Below are 19,196 nucleotides of genomic sequence, written 5' to 3'. Positions count from 1 at the left end.
CACCGATGTGGCTGTAATCATTTTAAATAGCAGCACTGGGCCTCTTTCTCGATGTTTAAATTTATTGGCGGCGAATTTTAACCAACTTGTCTAAGCACATGCTATACATATATAAATGGAATTGATTGTTTTCGTATTATGTCCGGCAGTGAATGCAGGAGTGAGTTTGAGTGAGTTTGTCGTGGCGGCTTTTGGTTATGCCTAGGAGAAAGGCATGGGCATATAGCGCCAAAAATTCGGATTTTCTAGATACACATACCACAACGCCAAATATGAGAGAGCAATCATGATCTCTAGCATTGACCCATCTCCGCTGAAACTGTGCCCGCAAAACTGATAAGATGCTTTTGTTTTTCAATTATGTACCTATTTTTGAACATCGAGCATCATCAACATGTTTAAATTGAAAGTCCGTGGCTTGGCCATATTCAGCGCCATATTGGCATTGGTGTATGCTGGCAGCAGTACGTTGGATTTCATCATTATTTTTGAAGTTTTTTGCTAATTTAACTCCACATTTACAGAGCCCTTACGACATTATGGCCGTTGTAACGTGGACGACGAGATTGGATATTGCCAGCCCCGTCAATTGTGTTGGGAAACGGACGTTAACTTCAACAGTTTGAGTCGTAGCCACTGTCAAAGTCAGATGCGGAGCGATTTGGTATGCTGCCGACGCATGCCGACAGCGTATGCTGCCCTTACCTTGAAGCCATTGCTACCCCAGCCGGGCGTTTGTGGTGGCATTGGGATGAACATAGCAAATCGTATTGTAGCTGGCACAGACACTCACATTACGGATTTCCCCTGGATGGCTTTGCTGTTCGCCACTAATGACGGTAAGTTTACTTTCTTTAAACGCCCCTGTTGCCAATGCACAGTGTACAATGCACATAGTATTTGCCAGGCGAGGAATACAGGCAAATATGTGGTGGCTCACTTATCCATGAGCGCTGGATATTAACAGCGGGGCACTGTGCGCTCAGCCGGGATAGTAGTCAACTGTTCTTAAAGGCGCGCCTGGGTGAGTGGAACACGACCAGCGCACCCGACTGTCAAGAGTTTAAGAACGAAAGAATATGCGCACCACAGCACAGAGACATCAATGTTGACCGCATCATAGTGCACGAGCAGTATGTTGGGCAGCTGGATCCCAATTATGCCAACGACATTGCATTGCTGCGCCTTAATCGTATAGTTAGCTTTTCAGAGTTTGTGCTGCCGATTTGCCTGCCGGTGGCTAATTTGAATGATGAATACGCCTATGCGGACTATGCGATGGACATTGCCGGTTGGGGCAATACAGAGCGAATACGCTCCGGAGGTAGTCCAGTTAAAATGAGGGCAGAGCTTAACGTCATGTCGATGGCTAGCTGCAGGCAAATCCATCCGCAGGTGATGTCCGGTCAGATGTGCGCCGGTGGCAGCACTCCATCCGGAACCTGCCATGGCGACTCCGGCGGACCGCTTATGATGCAGGACCCAATTGGCTCTGAAAACAGCAAATACTATTTGGCCGGCATCGTTTCAGTCGGAACAGTCAGTTGCAACAATCATGGACAACCAATGCTCTTTACCCGAGTCGAATACTATATACCTTGGGTGTTAAGTACCATTAGCGCCAATTCTTAAGAAAATTTGGCAGTGAATAAAATAAATGTTTTAATGTCTGTTGTTTATATTTATAATATGTATGTATTATGTATGTATTTGCCATATTTTTGGGATTGTTTAAAAAGATAACCTAATTCCTTGAGTCTGACATTCTAATCGCGTCGGCTACGCTTGCGGTCGGAGTGGCTTCCGCGCTCGATCTTTTCGTCAGCACGCTTGGGTGCCTTCTTGGCCATGTTCAAGAACTTGTCAAGACCGAAGGGATCTTCCTCCTTCTCAAACTCAACTGGTCCGCTGCGCTGTGCGGCAGCTGTATCACGCGAACCAGCACCCGAAAATTGTTTATCGGGCACAAAGCGTTTCGTATTCACAATGGCCTCCAGATCTCCACCATAATTGTCGCTGTCTGCCGCCTTGCTGGGTCGATAGATGTGAGCGCCCATTGTGTTGGAATCGCGCCATGGCTTGTCATAAACGTTGTAGGCCTCATCGTCTCCATAGCCTGAGTCCATGCCCTTTGTGGTATTGAACAGGCGCTGATCGAACAGGGTTTCGCCATTGCCAGCGCTCTTGGCTGGCAAGCCCAATGCAATCTGCTCCGATATGTCACGCTCCCGTTCGCGCTGCAGCTTGGTGCGTTTCTCTGGCGCGGCTCGTTGCAAATTCCGATCGCGCTGCCGTTCCCGTTGACGTTCTGCGCGGAGATCATTGCGTTCGCGTGCATCCGCACCGCCAGAACCGCCGGGTGCATCTGGCTCTGGATTGCGTATGCCCGCACGTTCCTCGCGTGCACGTTGCGCCATCATGCGCAGCATATCCTCCTTCTTCTCCTTCTCTTTCTGTGCCAGCTTCTTCTCCAACTGAGCACGCGCCTCCACGGCCTCACGCGCTTTACGATCGGCTATGTAAAGAGCTTCAGCCATTTTGGCAAACTTCTCGTTGATGTGAACCTGCTGCAGGCCGCGACCATCGGCTGCCAAGCGCTTATCCAGTGGTATGGTGTAACCTATGAAATTAAACAGATCGGATTAACTAAGTAAAATAATGTAATATAGGTGCTGGTTCGAACCTTTGGCGTTCTTCCAATTGGATATGCAGGGCGGTATTTTCCATTCTTTCTGCTCCTTCACGGTTACCTTGCGCGAGGGCGAGTGCAGCACTGGTGCTGGTGGCGATGGCGGACCACGTGGTATCTTCTTGTTTATGCGAAACTTTGGCGGCTCCATGGGATCCAGCTGGGCCTCCACCATGCGAATGACACGCTGTTTGGCGCCAGAATTAAAAGCATCGCCCTGTTGCGATGGTGTATAACGAATGTACTGGGCAGGCGCTGCCTTTTGAGCATGGCGCACTGGAAGAGCTGAGGTAATCTTTTGGTTGGTCAGCTTCTCTAGAGCCAGACGTGTTTCTTCGGTTGTCTCGGCAACGGTTTCTTCGTCGGGACGCTGCAGCTCGTCCGCATCTTCAGCCAAAACCTCAGCTGGCAACAGCTGCGATATCGATGAATATACAATTTTGTCTTTTCCGTGCCCTTGTCGGGCAATGGCATCATATTTGACTTTGCCCTTGTCATCTAATCGTACGGCAAGCGCATCTGGTTTTTTACCCACATTAGCAGGTGCCCCAAGACCTAAACGAAAATATATATATGTATATGAATATCAATACAAACAAATTTGCCATTGCCAGTCTTACCCAGCGGATACTGTGCTACGTGTATTTCAGGAAAGGCGCCACCGTCCCCAAAGTCAGCCTCTGTGCGTGGTATCCAGTCCTTGCGTTGGCCGTAAGGTGGCGCTGCTATTTTGGCGGAGACCAGTGCACCAATCATTGGAGCACCCTTGGCAGAAAGACGACGCTCGTCCTCGCGATCCCATACCGTATTGGTCGGTGTGGGCAGAAGACTTGATAACGACATCACAAATTTCTGCTTCTTGGTTTTCTATTTCTTAATAATTATTTTCTGCGACAGCTTGATAAAAAACAACGAAGAAAAGGTGAAAAACACACGCGCACACACACACTACCACCACAAACAACGAGTTGGTTTGGTGTGACCGTTTGAGAAAAACTATAAATACTGACTAATTCAACGCAGTACAATCGGAGTATACTAGAGATGAGTTTATGCCTACTAAATGTATGAAAACCAAATACCGAAGTATATCGCACAGCTACTGCAACCGATATTAATCGATACCAAATTGCATTTCATTTAAACTAATAACGATTTTTAAAAAGTTTTTGAAATCCCCAAGATTCTCGTACAACATTATTTATTAATGGGAAAATGACACAACTTAAATATTTGAAAAGAAAGAATACAACTAATTCTTGCGCATGCGGTCGATTGGTTTCCTTGGCTGTATACGCAAACGCTTCGAGGAGTTAGTCGGTGACAATGGATTACAGTACGCACTGTCCAGCGTTTGGGTACGTTTTCGTTTCAAGCTCTGCATATCATCACCATCATGAGCATGAATGGTGCGAACCAATGAACCAGCAATGGAGGCACAGCGTCTGATTAGCGAACCGGAAGTGGTAGGGGCGTTCTCATTGTCGGCGCTGCTGGAATAGCGATCAGTTCTCAGCGATCTCATTGGAAAGCGCATGACAGATGACATCAGTGACCAAAGTCGTCCTGTCTCCGACTTAGTGCCCACAGTTGGGCGCTTCTTGTCGTTATGCGTAGATGCGCTGTTTGGCAGGAACACCTCGTCCTCATCGTCGCTGCCGATATCCTGCACGCAGCTAAAGGACTTTTGATTGTGACACACGCGCAAGGGAGGACGCGTCCGTGGTCCCTGAGGTCGCGGCAGCTGTGGCTTCTTCACCTGCGGCGAGAATTGGCCGCTCAGCTGGCGCGGCACAATCTGCTGCCTCCGTCGCGCACTGTTGCTGGGGTCAGGGTCAGCAATTGGGCTGCCGTGGGCAGCTGATGGACTAGTGCTCGGATTAGGGGTATAAAAGATTTCCTTGTCGTCCGGCGTGGACTCAATCGCTTGTGTTGTTTGAATATCCTGTTTTTGCGGTGTCTCAAATTTGATAAGCTTCTTGTTGATTATGGCGCCAGGTATGCGAGTAATGGGCGTTATTGGTGGCACATTCACGATGCAATTGACATTCGCTTGCTTTATATTGGCGCTTAGTTCGGCAGTAGATGAGGAGGCGGTGATTATTTCCACGCTCTCGCATGAATTATAAACGGTGCTGGTGGTGCTGGCGCTAGACATAGATGCGGGCAACGAGCCGCTGTTACCGGAGTGCTGAGTACGTGTTATGATAATGGATTCTCTAGTGAGCTTCTGAGCGGACAGCAGTATCTGGTAGGGTTCTGCAGGGCCAATCGAACTGCGCCCATTTTCGGTTTCCCTGCTGTCTTCGCTCTGCGTACGCCGAAGGACTGGTGACATACGCAGATCCAATGGTAAGCCGGCATTTGGCGAGCTGTTCTCGCTCAAATCAAGGCGCATGCGTTGCTGGTCGCCTTGGGTGGCCAGAATTCCGACGCCATGCTCCACAAATGCCTTTTGTATGCTCTTAGACATAACCTGACGCAGTGGCGTCACAGCACTCATCTTGCCGCGACCGCCAACCTTCCAGGTGCGCTGTTGGTGCGACGGCGGCGGCAGTAGATGACTGTTATCTGGCGCAGAAGGCGGGGCCGTGTTTTGTTCGTCCAGCACGCAGCCACTGTGATGAATGCTGGATATGTGACCGCCGCCAACGGCCGATGCATTAAAAGTAAGTGTCTCCTTGGGCTTAGCGAACACTGTATAGACCTGCAATGGCGTCGAAGTGGATCGTATAACTTTGCCCTTATCCTTGCGTGCGTTATCTGGCGGCGCAGACACTTGCCCAATGCTGCGACGCTGTTGCTCCAACAAATTTACACTGTCTGAGGACAGATTTCGTATTGAAGAGACGCTGTCGCTGATGAACTCGTCCTGTTGCAGACGACTCTTGGCTTTCCAGCGTAGATTGAACAGCGATATGGGCGTAAGGTTAAGGTGATGCTGTGTTTCGTTCATGTCTTTCGCTATGTTGGGTGATGTCTGAGTCGATATTGTGTTGGCAGCCACTATTGCCTTTTTAACCGTTACCTTTGAAGCGTCTGTGTCGCAGCTTAGGTTCTGAGCCGAGCTAGCGGAACTGCAGTCCTGGCCCAAATCGATGCATTTGCTGAACTCTTTTAAATCGTCGATCTTTGTATAGTGGCGCAGACACTTGCGACAGCGCAATGGCAGGTGCACGCTCTCGATGTGGGCCAGCAGCTCCGTGTACATCTCCTCGCGCAGCGTCAACGGTTTTTGCTCACAGATCGGACAAAACACATAGATGGTTGTCGTTTTCACTTCAATCTCAGTGCCAAATGCAACCGTATCCCTGTGCTGGGCCATCGGTTGGCTTATTGCAATGGCGTGTGTTTCGAACTGGTGTTTTTGGCGGCATTTGCCGCAGCAAAAGATTCGCTTGCAAATATGGCACTTGGCCTGCAAGGGCACAAATTTGAATTCGAGTTCGGAGTTCGAGCGGCGAATAGAATGGTCTCTTACCTCATCAGAAAACCGCATGTTAATTGTATAATTCTAATAGAATAGCGTACACACTCACATACATATATTTATGAACATAACTTTTACATGATACACACATACAAATACATAATATTGCAACGGTTCTTTTACACGCATGCATTTCAATAGTTGGTGGCCAACTAACCGATATATACAATTTATATCGATATTAGTTATTATAGACTTTTTCGACTATAACAACGGTACATTTACGCAGATGCTTTTAATTCGAATGCGCAGGGAAATTATCGGTTGTATGTACATATACATATACCTAAAGGCTTAGGCGGCTGCCACATGTGGTACAAATGTACCAAAACTGGTACTTTATGTATGCAAATGACTTTTTTATTATAAATTGGTACATTCTCCTTCCGCTTACATCTTCTTGAAAAGTACCAATACCCAATATAAATTGATGGTTTTGGCGACCTTTTCATATTTAAAATATTTATTGGCTGACTTGAGGTTCGGGTTTGTAAAAACAAACCTTGTAACGGTTTTATTTAATTTTTGCTTCCAATATACCAATGTACCACTTTATATATTTATTTTTACCACGTCGGAAAAAAAGTGTCTGAACATTTTGAAAAAATTAACAAAAGAAACGCTTTATCGTTATATTAAGCTTTTTTATTAACGTTAAAACTGTTTGGTTCTTACTTAAGCATCGTACGGTTTACAAAATGTATAATCACAAACAAGGAAATAAATAGTCAAGTTTTACAATTTAAAAATTTGCGCCCAATGTTGCCAAATGGCAGTCTTTGGATAAATGTAAATATGAGCAAATAGTTTGATATAATTGCAAGAGATTCAAATTCTTAAGGACTCGCAGGATTTGCGAGCTCTTCATAACAAAACGGCTTGGCTGTGGAAACCACATTTTGCAGGCGCGTCTTCACATCTTTATCTAGGAGTACGGGAATATTTTTGAGCACAAAACTTTTCAGGTCATTGCCGGCATCGTCGTACACATTCTCCACGAAAATGATTTCATGAAAAGCAAAATCGACCTTAGCAGTAAAAGTGCGACATGGCTTTCCCAAAAGTCGATTGAAGAATTTGCGGCGTACCAATCTTTTGGCATCCTCTGGCCAAATGCGCTCCATATTGAAGGGCGCTAGACCAGTGATGCGCAGGTCGTAGGCCTCAAAGGATGCGTCCTTAAACTTCTCATCGCACACAAGCAGCTCCGATTTGTGTATCAATGAAAACTCAACGCCAGCATCTAGTTGTCTGACATCACATTGACCTCCAGTATTCATGCGTGTGACTCCCACCCGTTGATATAGCTTGTTTAGCTTTAACACGCATATATCGCCAACCTTGGGATTCAAATGCACTTGTCGATTGAGCGGATTCTCGTAGTGCAATTGAATGCTTTCGCCCAGCTTGGTAACGGGCATGCTAAAAAAGTATTTCGCAATTTTGTCCTTAGTTAGCTTGGCAGCAGTTTGGGCTGGCGTTACGCTCTAAAAGAAAAAAAAAACATGATTGTAGATGTATGATATATAAAAGGCTATTATTTAGTTACTGCAAGCACGTAGAATTCCATATCTCCTTTTTTTGGATGGTGATCCGGTGGCACCGTCTCAAAATCCCACAAGATGTGCCGATATTGGCACGTGTGACGATAGCAGTTGCCATAGGCCATCAGATGGCGGCACAGCGGCAAATTAGAACGCGGTTGATCGAGTTCGCAATTCCTGCGATATTCCGTCAGCATAGACATGTAGGAGTCGGGCGGAGAACGATTGTGCTTCAGCATAAAATCGCATATAAGCCATGTTTGCTCAACATCACCAAGACCAACATGCATTATGGATATGGCTGCAGTAGTGGAGTTTTTTGTTTGTGTTTTGTAATTACCATAGAACAGGCTGAAGCGTGCCTTAAAACGTGGCCAGTTGTTATAGTCGTAGTGGATTAAACAGTCAATACTCCCGCTTCGCAATTTGGGAACCACATCGTCAATGGTAATTAACACGCTGGCCTTACGTTTTTTGGACCATTCGGCATATGCGATCTCTGAACATCGATCTTGTTTGTCTATTATTATACTACTGATGTTCGCGTCGGAAAGTAGTTTGCTTAGCTTCGATGCGTCAGGTTTGCCTTGGCATGCTAGCACCACGCGAAGCTCATCTAGTTTTTTGTTCTGCAGCAAAGCCAATATATCCTGGTCATGTTGATGGGGCTTTGTTGTCAGCATTTCCAGTTTCAGGCCGTTAAATACAGTGGCTTCTAGCGCATCCTCGAACAAGAGCAACACATCAGGCAATTTTGGTAAGACACGACACATAAACCGTTCGATCCACAAACGTCCAACGACGAACAGCTGAGCGTGGCCTTCCTCGAAGCGCAGAATATTAAATAGCCATTGTGTAACTTTCTCGCAAGGGATTCGGCTGTTACGCCACATGATATCGATGCCATCAAAGGCGAGACAGCGTAAGACGCGCGGATTAAAAATGGGCACCGACTTGCTATGCAATTGATATATGTGCCCTAGCTGCTCCACAGTTGTAATTAAAATGCCGCAGGGACGTGTCATACGTTGGGCAACCACGTAAGCACTGGTATGCTTGAATAACTTGATCACGTGCTCCATATCGTCGCGCTGCATGCCCAGCAGGTCCAAGCACCATTTACCAATTTGCTCGCCCTGCTGAGCATTTGCGCATAGGATAATGCTGCTGGGGCCATAGTCGCTGCCGTCGAATTTACGATTCTTCGACTCCTGAATATTGCGCTGACACAGCGTGGGCAAATAGCACCATGTTTTGCCAATTGACTCATTGCCGATTGCGCACATGGAGCGACCAGCAGCTACATGCGTCCAGGCGTAGCGCTGCACACTTTTGGCGCGGGCATGTCCAATGTTAAGCACTTGCATGGCTGCCTTGATGGTCGGTCCAATTGCGGCCACTTCACTTATGTTAAAGCACGAAATTTGTTCCGACCGACTCCAGGCAAAGATGCCGAAGTTGTTATATGTGTGAACACAGCCGGTGGCCGTATCGAACTGCTCTTCACCGGGTTGCAGAGTGAGCGATTTGTGAGCAGGATCGAATGCATCAGAAGATGTTGATGTGTCAGAGGGCGTAGGGCTTGACATGGTTTGGGGTATTGCATCCGAGCCAGGCAACGCATCTTCGACTGAATACTCTTTATTTAGCATTGGGCTACGTTTTTTAGTTGATGCTGCTAATGTTGCTGTTGCACTCAGCTCCGATAGACTTATGCTTGCCCGACCGTTCGATGCTGCGGCTTTGGGAGACACTTGTTCTGCAGCTATATATTGCAACTGGTTCGCTGCCGGGCATCTGAGGACCAGCACTTGTATGCCCTTGCGTGGTATCGGTATCAAGGCATCGAGACGCTTTTGAAACACATGCGGCAATGGCTGTGTCGAGTGTATCAAGTAGTTGACTCTCAAAGATCTACACTGCACAAGCAGCTCCAACACAAGATCGCATACAATCAGCACCGAGTTAAGTGACTGTAAAATAGCGAAGGTAAATGGAAGCTGTCTGTAAATATGAAACCCTCTACTTACGCCGTCAGTCCACAAGCGGACGCAGTCAATAAACTTTTTGGGCTCGTTTAACAAAAGGCAGCCAACGCTGCGCCTGCCCAACTCTTGCATCCAATCGGCTGCCTCATCCGCCTGCTCACAGATCACCAAAAAGCGGACGACATTCAAATCCTCGTTTTTAAATATGGCAGCCAACACATCGAGAGCCGCTCTCTTAGATGATGGCGTCAAATAGGTGAATTCAACATCATCACAAACATGTTTTGTGACTTGTTCATTTTCATTCCCATTTCCGGTCTCATCCGCTAGCGCTGATAATGCAGCATTGCCGCACAACTTCGCGGCGCCCTGGGTCACAAGCGATTGTTCAAAATATTGATTGAGCTCATTATCACCATGGTAATATGAGCGCAAAGCTCTATCCAAATTGCCACGACCAGCGCCACTGACTCTTTGTGTCACCAAGCTGAGCAGTAAGTAATGAGCGAAAGGGGAATACAAGATTCAAAAAGATTTGGTTAAGTTGAGTTTTTTCACATTATCAGCAAATTGATATTAATTACCTGTTATTGTTATTCATGAATTAACAAATTAAATAACGATCTGTAAGCAATCAACAAATGTAACAGCTCAAACAAATAATCACATTAACAGTCTATTCAAAAAAAAAAAAAAATGAAAATCAAAATCAAAAACTAAATAAGTAGATATTATCGAAATGGCGCCGATAGCGTTTATCACAACACATTGACAACAATATGTACGTCAAATTAGCGGCGGTGACTTAAATGTACTTAAAAGTGGGCAATACCTTTTTTCGATACCAAGTACCAAAAATCGACGCGAAGTCATCGCCGCTAATTTGACGCACATCTTTTTTGTTCTATTCCATCATTCCCGATATACGATAAACGGCCTTCCATCATTCCCGATATACGATAAACGGCCTTAAGCATTGATGGGGCTTGGTAACATAAACACAATGACTAATTAATTATAAAAATCCACACATACGATTCGGATTTCAAAGTACAAGTACATATTATACATATGTAATTGATGTCAATTTGCAACTAATTACTAAAACAACACTTTTTTTTCGAAGGGGTTACGGTAATGCTGCTTGGATCATCATAACAAAATAGTTTGACCACATTTTTTATTTGAAATACTTAAGTTTGAGTAAGCCCAATTAATAATCATATAACAGAATGAAGTTGGCAGCCGTTTACTTGATATGGTCAAACCTAATAATATGCGGAATTTTTGAAGCGCAGGCGCAATTAAATTTGGATAAACTCGATCTGCCAAGCCAACTTCCAGATGAGTTGTTAAAAACCAACATTACCTACAACCAAGTCAAAGAAGTATTCCGCAATAAATGCATTGAGGTGTCCGGCGAAGAGGCTGGCGACCGGGCATACAATGATATTGAGGCTGGTGCTTCAACGCTTAGCGAATGCGTAAATAGTCTTGTCAATTATACAACACTGCAGCGGGAGATACAGGAGGCAAGTCCTGAAGGCGAACTGGATGTCGTGTTCAACAAATATTGTGCTAAACGAACGAATGCCATAGACTGTTTTGATGTGTTCACGAACAAGCTGTTGCCATGCCTGGACAAGGAGGAGCAGGAAAGCCAGGACGTTATTAAACGTATTATCCAAAGTTTGTTAAACTTTGTGTGCCATAAAGATGGTGACCAAATAGCCTTATTTATTGCGGAAGAAGGTCCCGAGTGCCTTGAATCACAAAGGGAGAATATTCAACAGTGCATTAACAGCACATTTTCTACGTATTTTAACGAGGCAGATATGCACGATAATAATAAAATCAAGGCAATACCCAAATTGGTTGTGGGCCAGAAACAGTGCAGCGATATAAAAACATTGGAAACATGCATTGTCCGTCACCTAGAGCACTGCTCGAAAATAACACCCGCCAATCTAATTGAGTCCATGTTCAATTTTATAAGAAACGAGACTCTTTGCCGCAATTACCAGCAGTTGGCCTTAACTGGAAGCGCAAGTGCGCTAACCAATACTCATGCAACTAGCCTCCTCTTGTGTGCTCTATTGATATTTATGCTTAGTAAGATTTATTGTTTTAAGTAATTTGTTTTTTTTTTTCTTTTTGGAATCGAAATATCGAACTTGCCGCGTTCATGTTTGTATCCTTCGCGGAGTTCGCTTGCCAAAAAGTGGGTGCGTTATTTGTAAGACATCAAAATATTTGTTTACAATCTGGCCGATCGGCTATGGTGCAAATGTTACAGCAAAGAAACGAACAATTGAACTTGGGGACATTTTTTATACATTGTATGTATTATTTGCGTGCTATATGTATCCTTTATGCTCGGTTCTCAGTTTATAAGCTATTTTCTCTACACAACAGTGTTTTATTGTAATCTCCTATATCATATAAATGGGGACATCTCTCTATTATTATACATGTAAATCAAGTAAATCTCATACATATAGAAAACTATTCAAATAGAGGGTACAGGTTTAAAGTTTATCAGAAAATGGAATGTCAATGGAAACGTAAAAGTATCAAAAAAGTGAAAATAAATAAATCAAAATAAGACAGTAGCAATTACTTTTCTTAAGATTTTCTATTTTTCAGTGCAAGAAAAAACAGAAAGCTGTCTTATCTAAAATTTAGGCAAAATAAATGTGCAGCGTTTTCCCTAAACATTTGTTCAAGACAGCAGTCAGTATTTATTGAAGCAAGAATTAGCACCATTTTTTAAGCGCGAGTTGAATATTCCGATAGCTCGTGTTTGCTCAGATCTCCCATCTCTAATGCGCAGCTGGCTTGCCTTCCGCATACAAAAAAAAATATGCTTACAAGCCTCAGCTGTGGCTCAAACTACAAACAACATTCGAAAGTTTTAAATATGATTATTAAATGAAGAGTTAATAGTATATAGGAAACTGTAATCTCATATAAAGATTCAGGCTATTAAGAGAGGTTACGTCTATCGCCAAACTATGGAGAACATTGAGACTGCAGCATTCTCAGACCAGATAACTGCGTTTAGCATTGTAATGACTGCAATTTCAGCATTTATGCGATTCATTACGATCCTGATGAACTGGTATCTGGCGTTTGAATATTGGAAAACGGAATCGTATACCTATTGCCACTGGACAATTTCATCAATATTATTACCTATGATTTTAACGACGCTAATATATTCAAATGTGTAAGCAAATGTTTGTTTTTATATGCTATCCTTTTTATCGTATATCCATTGGAATTTGTAGACTAATCGTTAGTAACCTGGGCAAAAAGCCCGTCATCTGTGCGGACCTATTTTGGAAACTTGTACTCTCGTATTTGTTTCGAGATGCAACTACCTTGAACTGGACATTGAAGTATAATGAGGCTAAAAAGCGCGGCGACAAGGTTGCTCAAATTGAGTAAGAAGAAGCTCAGAGAATGTCGAAAAATCTATATTTAATTTGTTTCCATCAATTTCTAGATGTTATCACAGATATTTAAAGGAAGAATGTAACGTGGGTTTCATAAGACTCTTCGATTCATTTCTAGAATCTGCTCCCCAAAAAGTTTTGCAGCTTGCTATTGTATTGCGATATATCAAGAGTTTAACGTGTAATAAGTATAATGCACTATGAGTTTATATATTAATATGTTTAGTACATGCATAATGTAAAGTACATTTATTTTCAGATCTACGTGCCCTGACCTTTTTAATATATTTCATAAGCATCGCTTGGTGTTTGGTGGCCTATAACCGATCGAATCGCTTGGTTCAGCTAGACAAGTACGATATAGAAACAAAAGGACTTGTCGTACAGTTCTGTTTTCTACTCAGTTTTACAGGTAAATCGAATTGATTCTAAGCAGCTATCTTATTGAAATAATTTGTATACCAAACAATATAATCTTTAGCATCCCGCACTATTTGTATCGCATACATGGCCAGTATATTTCCTATGGAAACTTTTGCGGCTTGTATTCTACATATACTATTGTGTGGCACTGTAGTCTTCATTGTGGACACGCCGAAGTTTGGAAGATCTCAGATTTTGAATTACATATTGTGCCTTACATTTGGAGCGGTATATATATTCATATTTACACCTGTTTCAGATGGACCAACAAAGTATAAGTATATCATTTATTTATCGTTATGTTTTCTACAAAATCTATTCACTTGTATTATTTGGATTCCCTTATATCTAGCCATATTGATAAACGGGTTTTTTATAATGGGCATTGCTCTTATGATTTACTATTATTTGAAATGCCATCCAGGAATAACGTCTGCTGTATTTTAATAGTTAATACAGTGCAAAATAAAATTCAAATTGGTATTTTTTTTTTTTTTTTTTCATTTAGAAGAATATATAATATTTCTTTTTTAATCCATATTGTGTTGCCTTCTCGCTCGCTCTCAAAAAGCGCATGCGCGCAAGCGTGACTTGAGCCGACGATTAAAGTTAGCTTTGATTTGCAGTTTTTTCGTTATGAAGAGCTGGTCACACTCAAAGAAGTGGCTTAGACTAGGTGGCAGTGACTTACCAACGAAGCCAGCAGCAACAAATTAACTTTCACTTCAGACTCAAAAAGTTCCATAGGACTATCAAACACAATTAAATTGTACAATCGATCGTTGTGATGTAAACACCAATTACATATGGACAATATATAAGAAATATGGCATCAAAATATGAGCGCATTATCAGTGATTGTAGGTCAAGAAATATATTGTGGGAAGATGCTGATTTCCCAGCGATACAATCATCCGTATTTTATTATCAAACGCCCCCATTCACATTCCAATGGAAACGCATTGCCGAACTAAACAATCCACAGGCATCGTTTCTAAATGAAAATGCAGAATTCGATGTGATACCTGGTAAAATGGGTGATCGTTGGCTCGTTTCATGTTTGGGCGTTTTATATTCGTTGCGAAATTTATTTTATCGCGTTGTGCCCGCCGATCAGAGTCTGGAAAAATCGATGGGCATCTATCGCTTTCGCCTGTGGTGGTGTGGGGAGTGGGTGGAAGTGCTTGTCGACGATCGTCTACCGACCATCAATGGCAGGCTCGCATTCATGCAGCCGCAGTCATCCAACTGCTTCTGGGCATCGCTATTGGAGAAGGCGATCGCCAAATTGCATGGCTCCTATGAGGCGCTCAAATATGGCACACGATCCGATGGCTTGACCGATCTACTCGGCGGTGTTGTCAAATGCATGCCCATAATATCGGACAGCATAAGGCCGCAAACGCTGAAGGATCATCTGGCAACAACGTGCATTGTCACCTGCATTGCGGTTAAGAATGCGGCAGTACAGAAAAAGAACACTACGGAAAGGCTACCAAATGGCATTTTAGTGAATGCCAATTACAGGTATGTCTGGCTGATATGATTTTCTAAATATATATAGTATTATTGAAATTTACTTAAAGGCTTTCGTGTTTGGATAAAGTTGAGACCGTTATTGGCGATTCGGTACAGCTGGTTCGTATTAAGGATACATTCTCATCCAAGCCTTTTGGCGATAAAACCAATTTTATTGGCGATTGGTCGCCCACGTCTAAGACATGGGAGCGTGTATCATCGACGGAACGTGGACGTCTATTGGCCCAATTGGAATTGGGCGAGTTTTGGATCTCGTTTTATGATTTTGTGCACACATTCACAGCACTAGAGATCGTTTATTTGGACTCGGATACAGCAAATGGAGAGCAAATGCTTAAAGGACGACCGCTGCACTGGAAAATGAAAATGTATCAAGGACAATGGAAACGCGGTGTAACTGCCGGCGGTTGCCGTAACCATGAATCCTTTCACATAAATCCACAGTTATTGGTATCCATACAGGAGAAACAGGATATTGTTATTGCCCTGAATCAGCATACCGCTGTCGAGCCGAAAGTAATTGGTTTCACCATGTACATGTGGAATCGGGACTATAGCCTAAACGAATGTTTACAAAAGGACTTCTTCAAGAATCAAGTGAGCTTCCTTAACTCAGACTATGGCAATACCAGACATGTCAGCTATCACACACAGCTTGATATCGGCCACTATGTGCTGATGCCCACCACCTATGAGCCCGCCGAGGAGGCACAGTTTACGGTTCGAATACTGGGCACGTCGGCATTTCGGCTATCATGCCTGGAGACGCAGACAATGATATTGCTGGATCCATTCCCATCGCTAAAAAGCGACGATAATGTGCAGAAAATCAAGAGTGTCTGTCAATATGAACCCGTTTATATGCAATTGGCCGATGAAAATAAGACAATTAATTGCTTTGAGCTGCACGAATTATTGGAGGCATGCCTACCAAATGACTATATCAAAGGATGCGCCAACATTGATATATGCCGACAGGTAATCGCACTCCAAGACAAAACCGGCAACGGCCGCATCACGTTCCAACAGTTCAAAACATTTATGGTTAATCTGAAATCATGGCAAGGTGTTTTCAAAATGTATACAAAAGAGAAAGCCGGCATTTTACGTGCCGAACGCCTACGTGATGCACTTTATGACATCGGATTCCAACTGAGCACAGATATCATGAACTGTCTAATCCAGCGATATATACGTAAAGATGGCACTCTGCGCCTCAGCGACTTTGTCTCGGCCGTAATGCAACTGACGACGGCCTTCAATCAATTCCACATGAAGAACTACAACCAGGTGAATGTCATTGAGGTCCATCTGCATGATTGGATCAAGAGCATATTAAGTTGCTGAACACATGGAAGCTGCTAACGTTGTGTAATAAATTGTTTTTTTTTTTTCGCGAAAAAAAAGTAAATTTTAATTTTATATGCTGTTCGTTATAATTATTTATTTTTAATGGGACAAACAAATTGCGTATATATATATTTATATATATTTATATATATATAAATGTATATGTACATATAACATAAGTTGTTGAAAGCGCATTGTAAAATAAAATTGAAAATTGAAACAACAACCATGATTTTCACTTAATATTGTACGTATATTAGTTTAAAATATGTATATTTATATGCTTAAATTCATAAAATATAAATAATTATAAGTGTATTATGATAGGATAGTATTGTAGGATTGTGTATACTGTCAGCTGTAAAGTATACAATATATGTATAATATTATGTTGCAGCTGGCGATATTGCGAGTTGGCAGCTAAAATGCATATTATTTATTTACTATTTAGCGATTCAATAATTGTGTTTAGCAGCTTATGCAACATATCGAGTTCTATGTGTATCTGACGTATTACTAAGTACTTTGCTTAGACTAGGCGGACATACATTTCTGTATATAAATACTGTATGAATAGTTTATTAGTTTTTTTTTTTTTTCGTTTTTTTATGGACGACAGGCATTTCAACGCATCTTCAGCTTTCTCCTGCACGCAAATTTTTCCTGATTCCCGTTTGCTCAATTAATCCATGTTTAATTTACAAAAAACTTGATTGCGCGTAACACTAGGCGAGGCGACTACGAGCACCAAACATTACATAGAGGTTCCATTATGGGAGGAGGCATCGCTAATGCGCCGCGACAGCGTTGTCTTACGGCTGATGGAGAGCGTATTGGCAGCCTGACTCGAATGGATGCTCGGCCCCAGATTGTTGGGATTATGATTTGTTGATGTTATATTTGATATATCATTCGCTGTGGGTGACGATGCGAGTGCTCGCAATGGGGAGCGTCGAAGCGAGCCGGTCACTTCATGGGGCTCTTGGTAGCCCGAGTCCATATCGTCATGGTAGGAGTCCATTAGGGGTGTCGGATCCTCATAATCGTAATCAACAAAGCCATTGTTATCGAAGGACTGCGAATATTTCAAAATGCTATAGACACAATAAACTGCCAATTCAAATATGTCTTATGATACCTTGACAAAGGATTGCGACTGCTTGGCATAGCCGCGGAACACCTGATTGTGCGCCTTGCCGCGATAATCAACGGACTCGTAGTGGCCATCCTGAGAGTTCTCAATTATGAAATGCCTGGTGCCGTGTGGCGTTAAGGTGGCCCACAGCAGGCGGCTATCATTCACCAGCTGACTCTGCAAAAGATCCCGACTGTTTGCTGTGGCGCATGGATAGAGTATTCCCCCCGAGGTGAAGGCATTCGATTTGGTTGCTTCACCCAGGGCATTGATTGCGTTTTGCTTGATATTCGCATCATGATACGAGAAAAAGGTGCTAAGTATAATTATGAAAACAATTCATGCAATTTAATAAAGATCAAATCATTTTTGTAGGCAATCTGGAATACATACTCTTTGCATCTGATGACAATCAATGCCAGGAAACAGGCAAGCACAAATATGCCAATGCACGACGAGACGAAAAACCAAACATTTTCCAAACTCTTTGTATCGCTGCGTACCAGCTCCATCAGCTCATTGCCGCTATCATTATGCTGGTTTTGGCCACACATAAAGGCTGCAAAACACGGCTGAGACTCATTCGATGGCAACAATATATCAATGCTCTTCGGTTTTGATATCAGGAACGATGGCAGCGGCGGCGGCGGCATTGAGAGTATAAAATCTGGTGGCGGACCAGCCAATTGGTCACAACTGCCCACACAATTTCCAAGTAAGATATTCATTTTGCCTGAAAGTAAGGACATAGACCAATTTGTATACCTTTGTGTATGCTATGTTATTTAACCGCTCAACTAAACCCAAGCTCAGATAATTTTATATTTAAACACATACGAATGCCATATTAAGTCCGTGAAAGTTTCATAGCGATCAGGCAATAAACACGGCAGTTCTTCAAGAAACCATTTCTTATAAACTGGGTTCCGGGGCAGAAGAAGCACAGCCAATGCGTTAAGTGCGCAGCTTGCGGCGGCGTGCGTGCGTGCGTGCGTGCGTGCGTGCGTGCGTGCTCTTATTTGTATGCGTGTGTGTGTGTGTGTTTGTATGCATGGAAAAGAGCGTGAGCTTGGGTACATCCTAGTCGTGCATTTACGACTAAAGTTCACTCGTTTTATCAGGCAACTTTTTTAAAAAAAACTAACAAATTGTGTTTTCATTAGCCAAAAGTATTTAGCTTTTCATATATACACATACACATACACGTACGCATACGCATTTCGATGGTTAATTGTGAAAATGTTTTGTTTGTCTCAATTGTATACCCTTGGCTCGACCCAAATACAGACAGCAAATCCTCGAGCAATCGACACTCGAATGATGCATATGTGTATATATGATATGCATATATGTGCAACCGATAATATCAACCAATTAACACTGTTTTACTCGAACAAAAAGAATGAAAAAAAAGTCAACTTCTCTCTAAACATTGACAAACCTTAATCCAATAACGTGTCCTGTACCGATGAAATCTTACCTTGAACTGAGTAGCGAAAACAATTGCCATATTCCCAGCTCGAAGAGCGTCCATGCGCGCGCACCTCCACTCAATGTGGGTAACAAGTAACCCCTGCTGG

General features: G+C 43.1%; 8 protein-coding genes across 10 annotated transcripts; 4 read left to right on the top strand and 4 right to left on the bottom strand.

Annotated features, from left to right (window-relative positions):
* The first annotated feature begins 196 nt into the window (after window positions 1-196).
* Window positions 197-1,632, top strand: LOC115766359 (spaetzle-processing enzyme-like). The gene is made up of 3 exons (XM_030710259.1): window positions 197-464; window positions 525-839; window positions 908-1,632. The coding sequence occupies exons 1-3, from the start codon at window positions 395-397 to the stop codon at window positions 1,630-1,632; spliced, it is 1,110 nt and encodes a 369-aa protein (XP_030566119.1). The 5' UTR covers window positions 197-394.
* Window positions 1,633-1,679: 47 nt separating this feature from the next.
* Window positions 1,680-3,686, bottom strand: LOC115766445 (puff-specific protein Bx42). The gene is made up of 3 exons (XM_030710372.1): window positions 3,310-3,686; window positions 2,684-3,244; window positions 1,680-2,620 (listed from the first exon to the last, which is right to left on the bottom strand). Exons 1-3 carry the CDS (start codon window positions 3,530-3,532, stop codon window positions 1,767-1,769), a joined length of 1,638 nt encoding a protein of 545 aa, XP_030566232.1. The 5' UTR covers window positions 3,533-3,686; the 3' UTR covers window positions 1,680-1,766.
* A 255-nt stretch (window positions 3,687-3,941) lies between these two features.
* Window positions 3,942-6,188, bottom strand: LOC115766358 (mitosis initiation protein fs(1)Ya). The gene is made up of 2 exons (XM_030710258.1): window positions 6,171-6,188; window positions 3,942-6,107 (listed from the first exon to the last, which is right to left on the bottom strand). Exons 1-2 carry the CDS (start codon window positions 6,186-6,188, stop codon window positions 3,942-3,944), a joined length of 2,184 nt encoding a protein of 727 aa, XP_030566118.1.
* A 640-nt stretch (window positions 6,189-6,828) lies between these two features.
* On the bottom strand, window positions 6,829-10,375 carry LOC115766468 (putative ATP-dependent RNA helicase SoYb). Its single transcript, XM_030710410.1, has 4 exons — window positions 10,296-10,375; window positions 9,754-10,198; window positions 7,729-9,696; window positions 6,829-7,666 (listed from the first exon to the last, which is right to left on the bottom strand). Exons 1-4 carry the CDS (start codon window positions 10,310-10,312, stop codon window positions 7,016-7,018), a joined length of 3,081 nt encoding a protein of 1,026 aa, XP_030566270.1. The 5' UTR covers window positions 10,313-10,375; the 3' UTR covers window positions 6,829-7,015.
* Window positions 10,376-10,684: 309 nt separating this feature from the next.
* LOC115766457 (27 kDa hemolymph protein) lies at window positions 10,685-12,054 on the top strand. Its single transcript, XM_030710389.1, has 2 exons — window positions 10,685-10,767; window positions 10,838-12,054. The coding sequence occupies exon 2, from the start codon at window positions 10,944-10,946 to the stop codon at window positions 11,844-11,846; it is 903 nt and encodes a 300-aa protein (XP_030566249.1). The 5' UTR covers window positions 10,685-10,767; window positions 10,838-10,943; the 3' UTR covers window positions 11,847-12,054.
* Window positions 12,055-12,544: 490 nt separating this feature from the next.
* LOC115766407 (cell death abnormality protein 8) lies at window positions 12,545-14,065 on the top strand. Of its 2 annotated transcripts, XM_030710325.1 has the most exons (5): window positions 12,545-12,940; window positions 13,002-13,157; window positions 13,220-13,350; window positions 13,429-13,581; window positions 13,651-14,065. In XM_030710325.1, exons 1-5 carry the CDS (start codon window positions 12,726-12,728, stop codon window positions 14,037-14,039), a joined length of 1,044 nt encoding a protein of 347 aa, XP_030566185.1. In that variant the 5' UTR covers window positions 12,545-12,725; the 3' UTR covers window positions 14,040-14,065. The 2 variants fall into 2 exon arrangements, with proteins under 2 accessions (XP_030566185.1, XP_030566186.1); XM_030710326.1 differs by lacking the exon at window positions 13,651-14,065 and having other exon boundaries at window positions 13,220-13,357; window positions 13,429-13,575.
* A 51-nt stretch (window positions 14,066-14,116) lies between these two features.
* On the top strand, window positions 14,117-16,547 carry LOC115766387 (calpain-C). The gene is made up of 2 exons (XM_030710292.1): window positions 14,117-15,119; window positions 15,179-16,547. Exons 1-2 carry the CDS (start codon window positions 14,419-14,421, stop codon window positions 16,476-16,478), a joined length of 2,001 nt encoding a protein of 666 aa, XP_030566152.1. The 5' UTR covers window positions 14,117-14,418; the 3' UTR covers window positions 16,479-16,547.
* A 166-nt stretch (window positions 16,548-16,713) lies between these two features.
* Window positions 16,714-19,087, bottom strand: LOC115766412. Of its 2 annotated transcripts, XM_030710332.1 has the most exons (4): window positions 19,058-19,087; window positions 18,010-18,349; window positions 17,620-17,932; window positions 16,714-17,556 (listed from the first exon to the last, which is right to left on the bottom strand). In XM_030710332.1, the coding sequence occupies exons 2-4, from the start codon at window positions 18,342-18,344 to the stop codon at window positions 17,236-17,238; spliced, it is 969 nt and encodes a 322-aa protein (XP_030566192.1). In that variant the 5' UTR covers window positions 18,345-18,349; window positions 19,058-19,087; the 3' UTR covers window positions 16,714-17,235. The 2 variants fall into 2 exon arrangements, with proteins under 2 accessions (XP_030566192.1, XP_030566191.1); XM_030710331.1 differs by lacking the exon at window positions 19,058-19,087 and having other exon boundaries at window positions 18,010-18,384.
* Window positions 19,088-19,196: the final 109 nt, after the last annotated feature.

This window comes from Drosophila novamexicana, unplaced genomic scaffold (assembly GCF_003285875.2).
Source record: "Drosophila novamexicana strain 15010-1031.04,08,12 unplaced genomic scaffold, DnovRS2.1 tig00001151-arrow-arrow-pilon, whole genome shotgun sequence".
Classification (NCBI taxonomy): Eukaryota; Metazoa; Arthropoda; class Insecta; order Diptera; family Drosophilidae; genus Drosophila; species Drosophila novamexicana.
The sequence above is the reverse complement of the archived record's forward strand: the minus strand, read 5'-3'. Positions and strand labels throughout refer to the sequence as shown.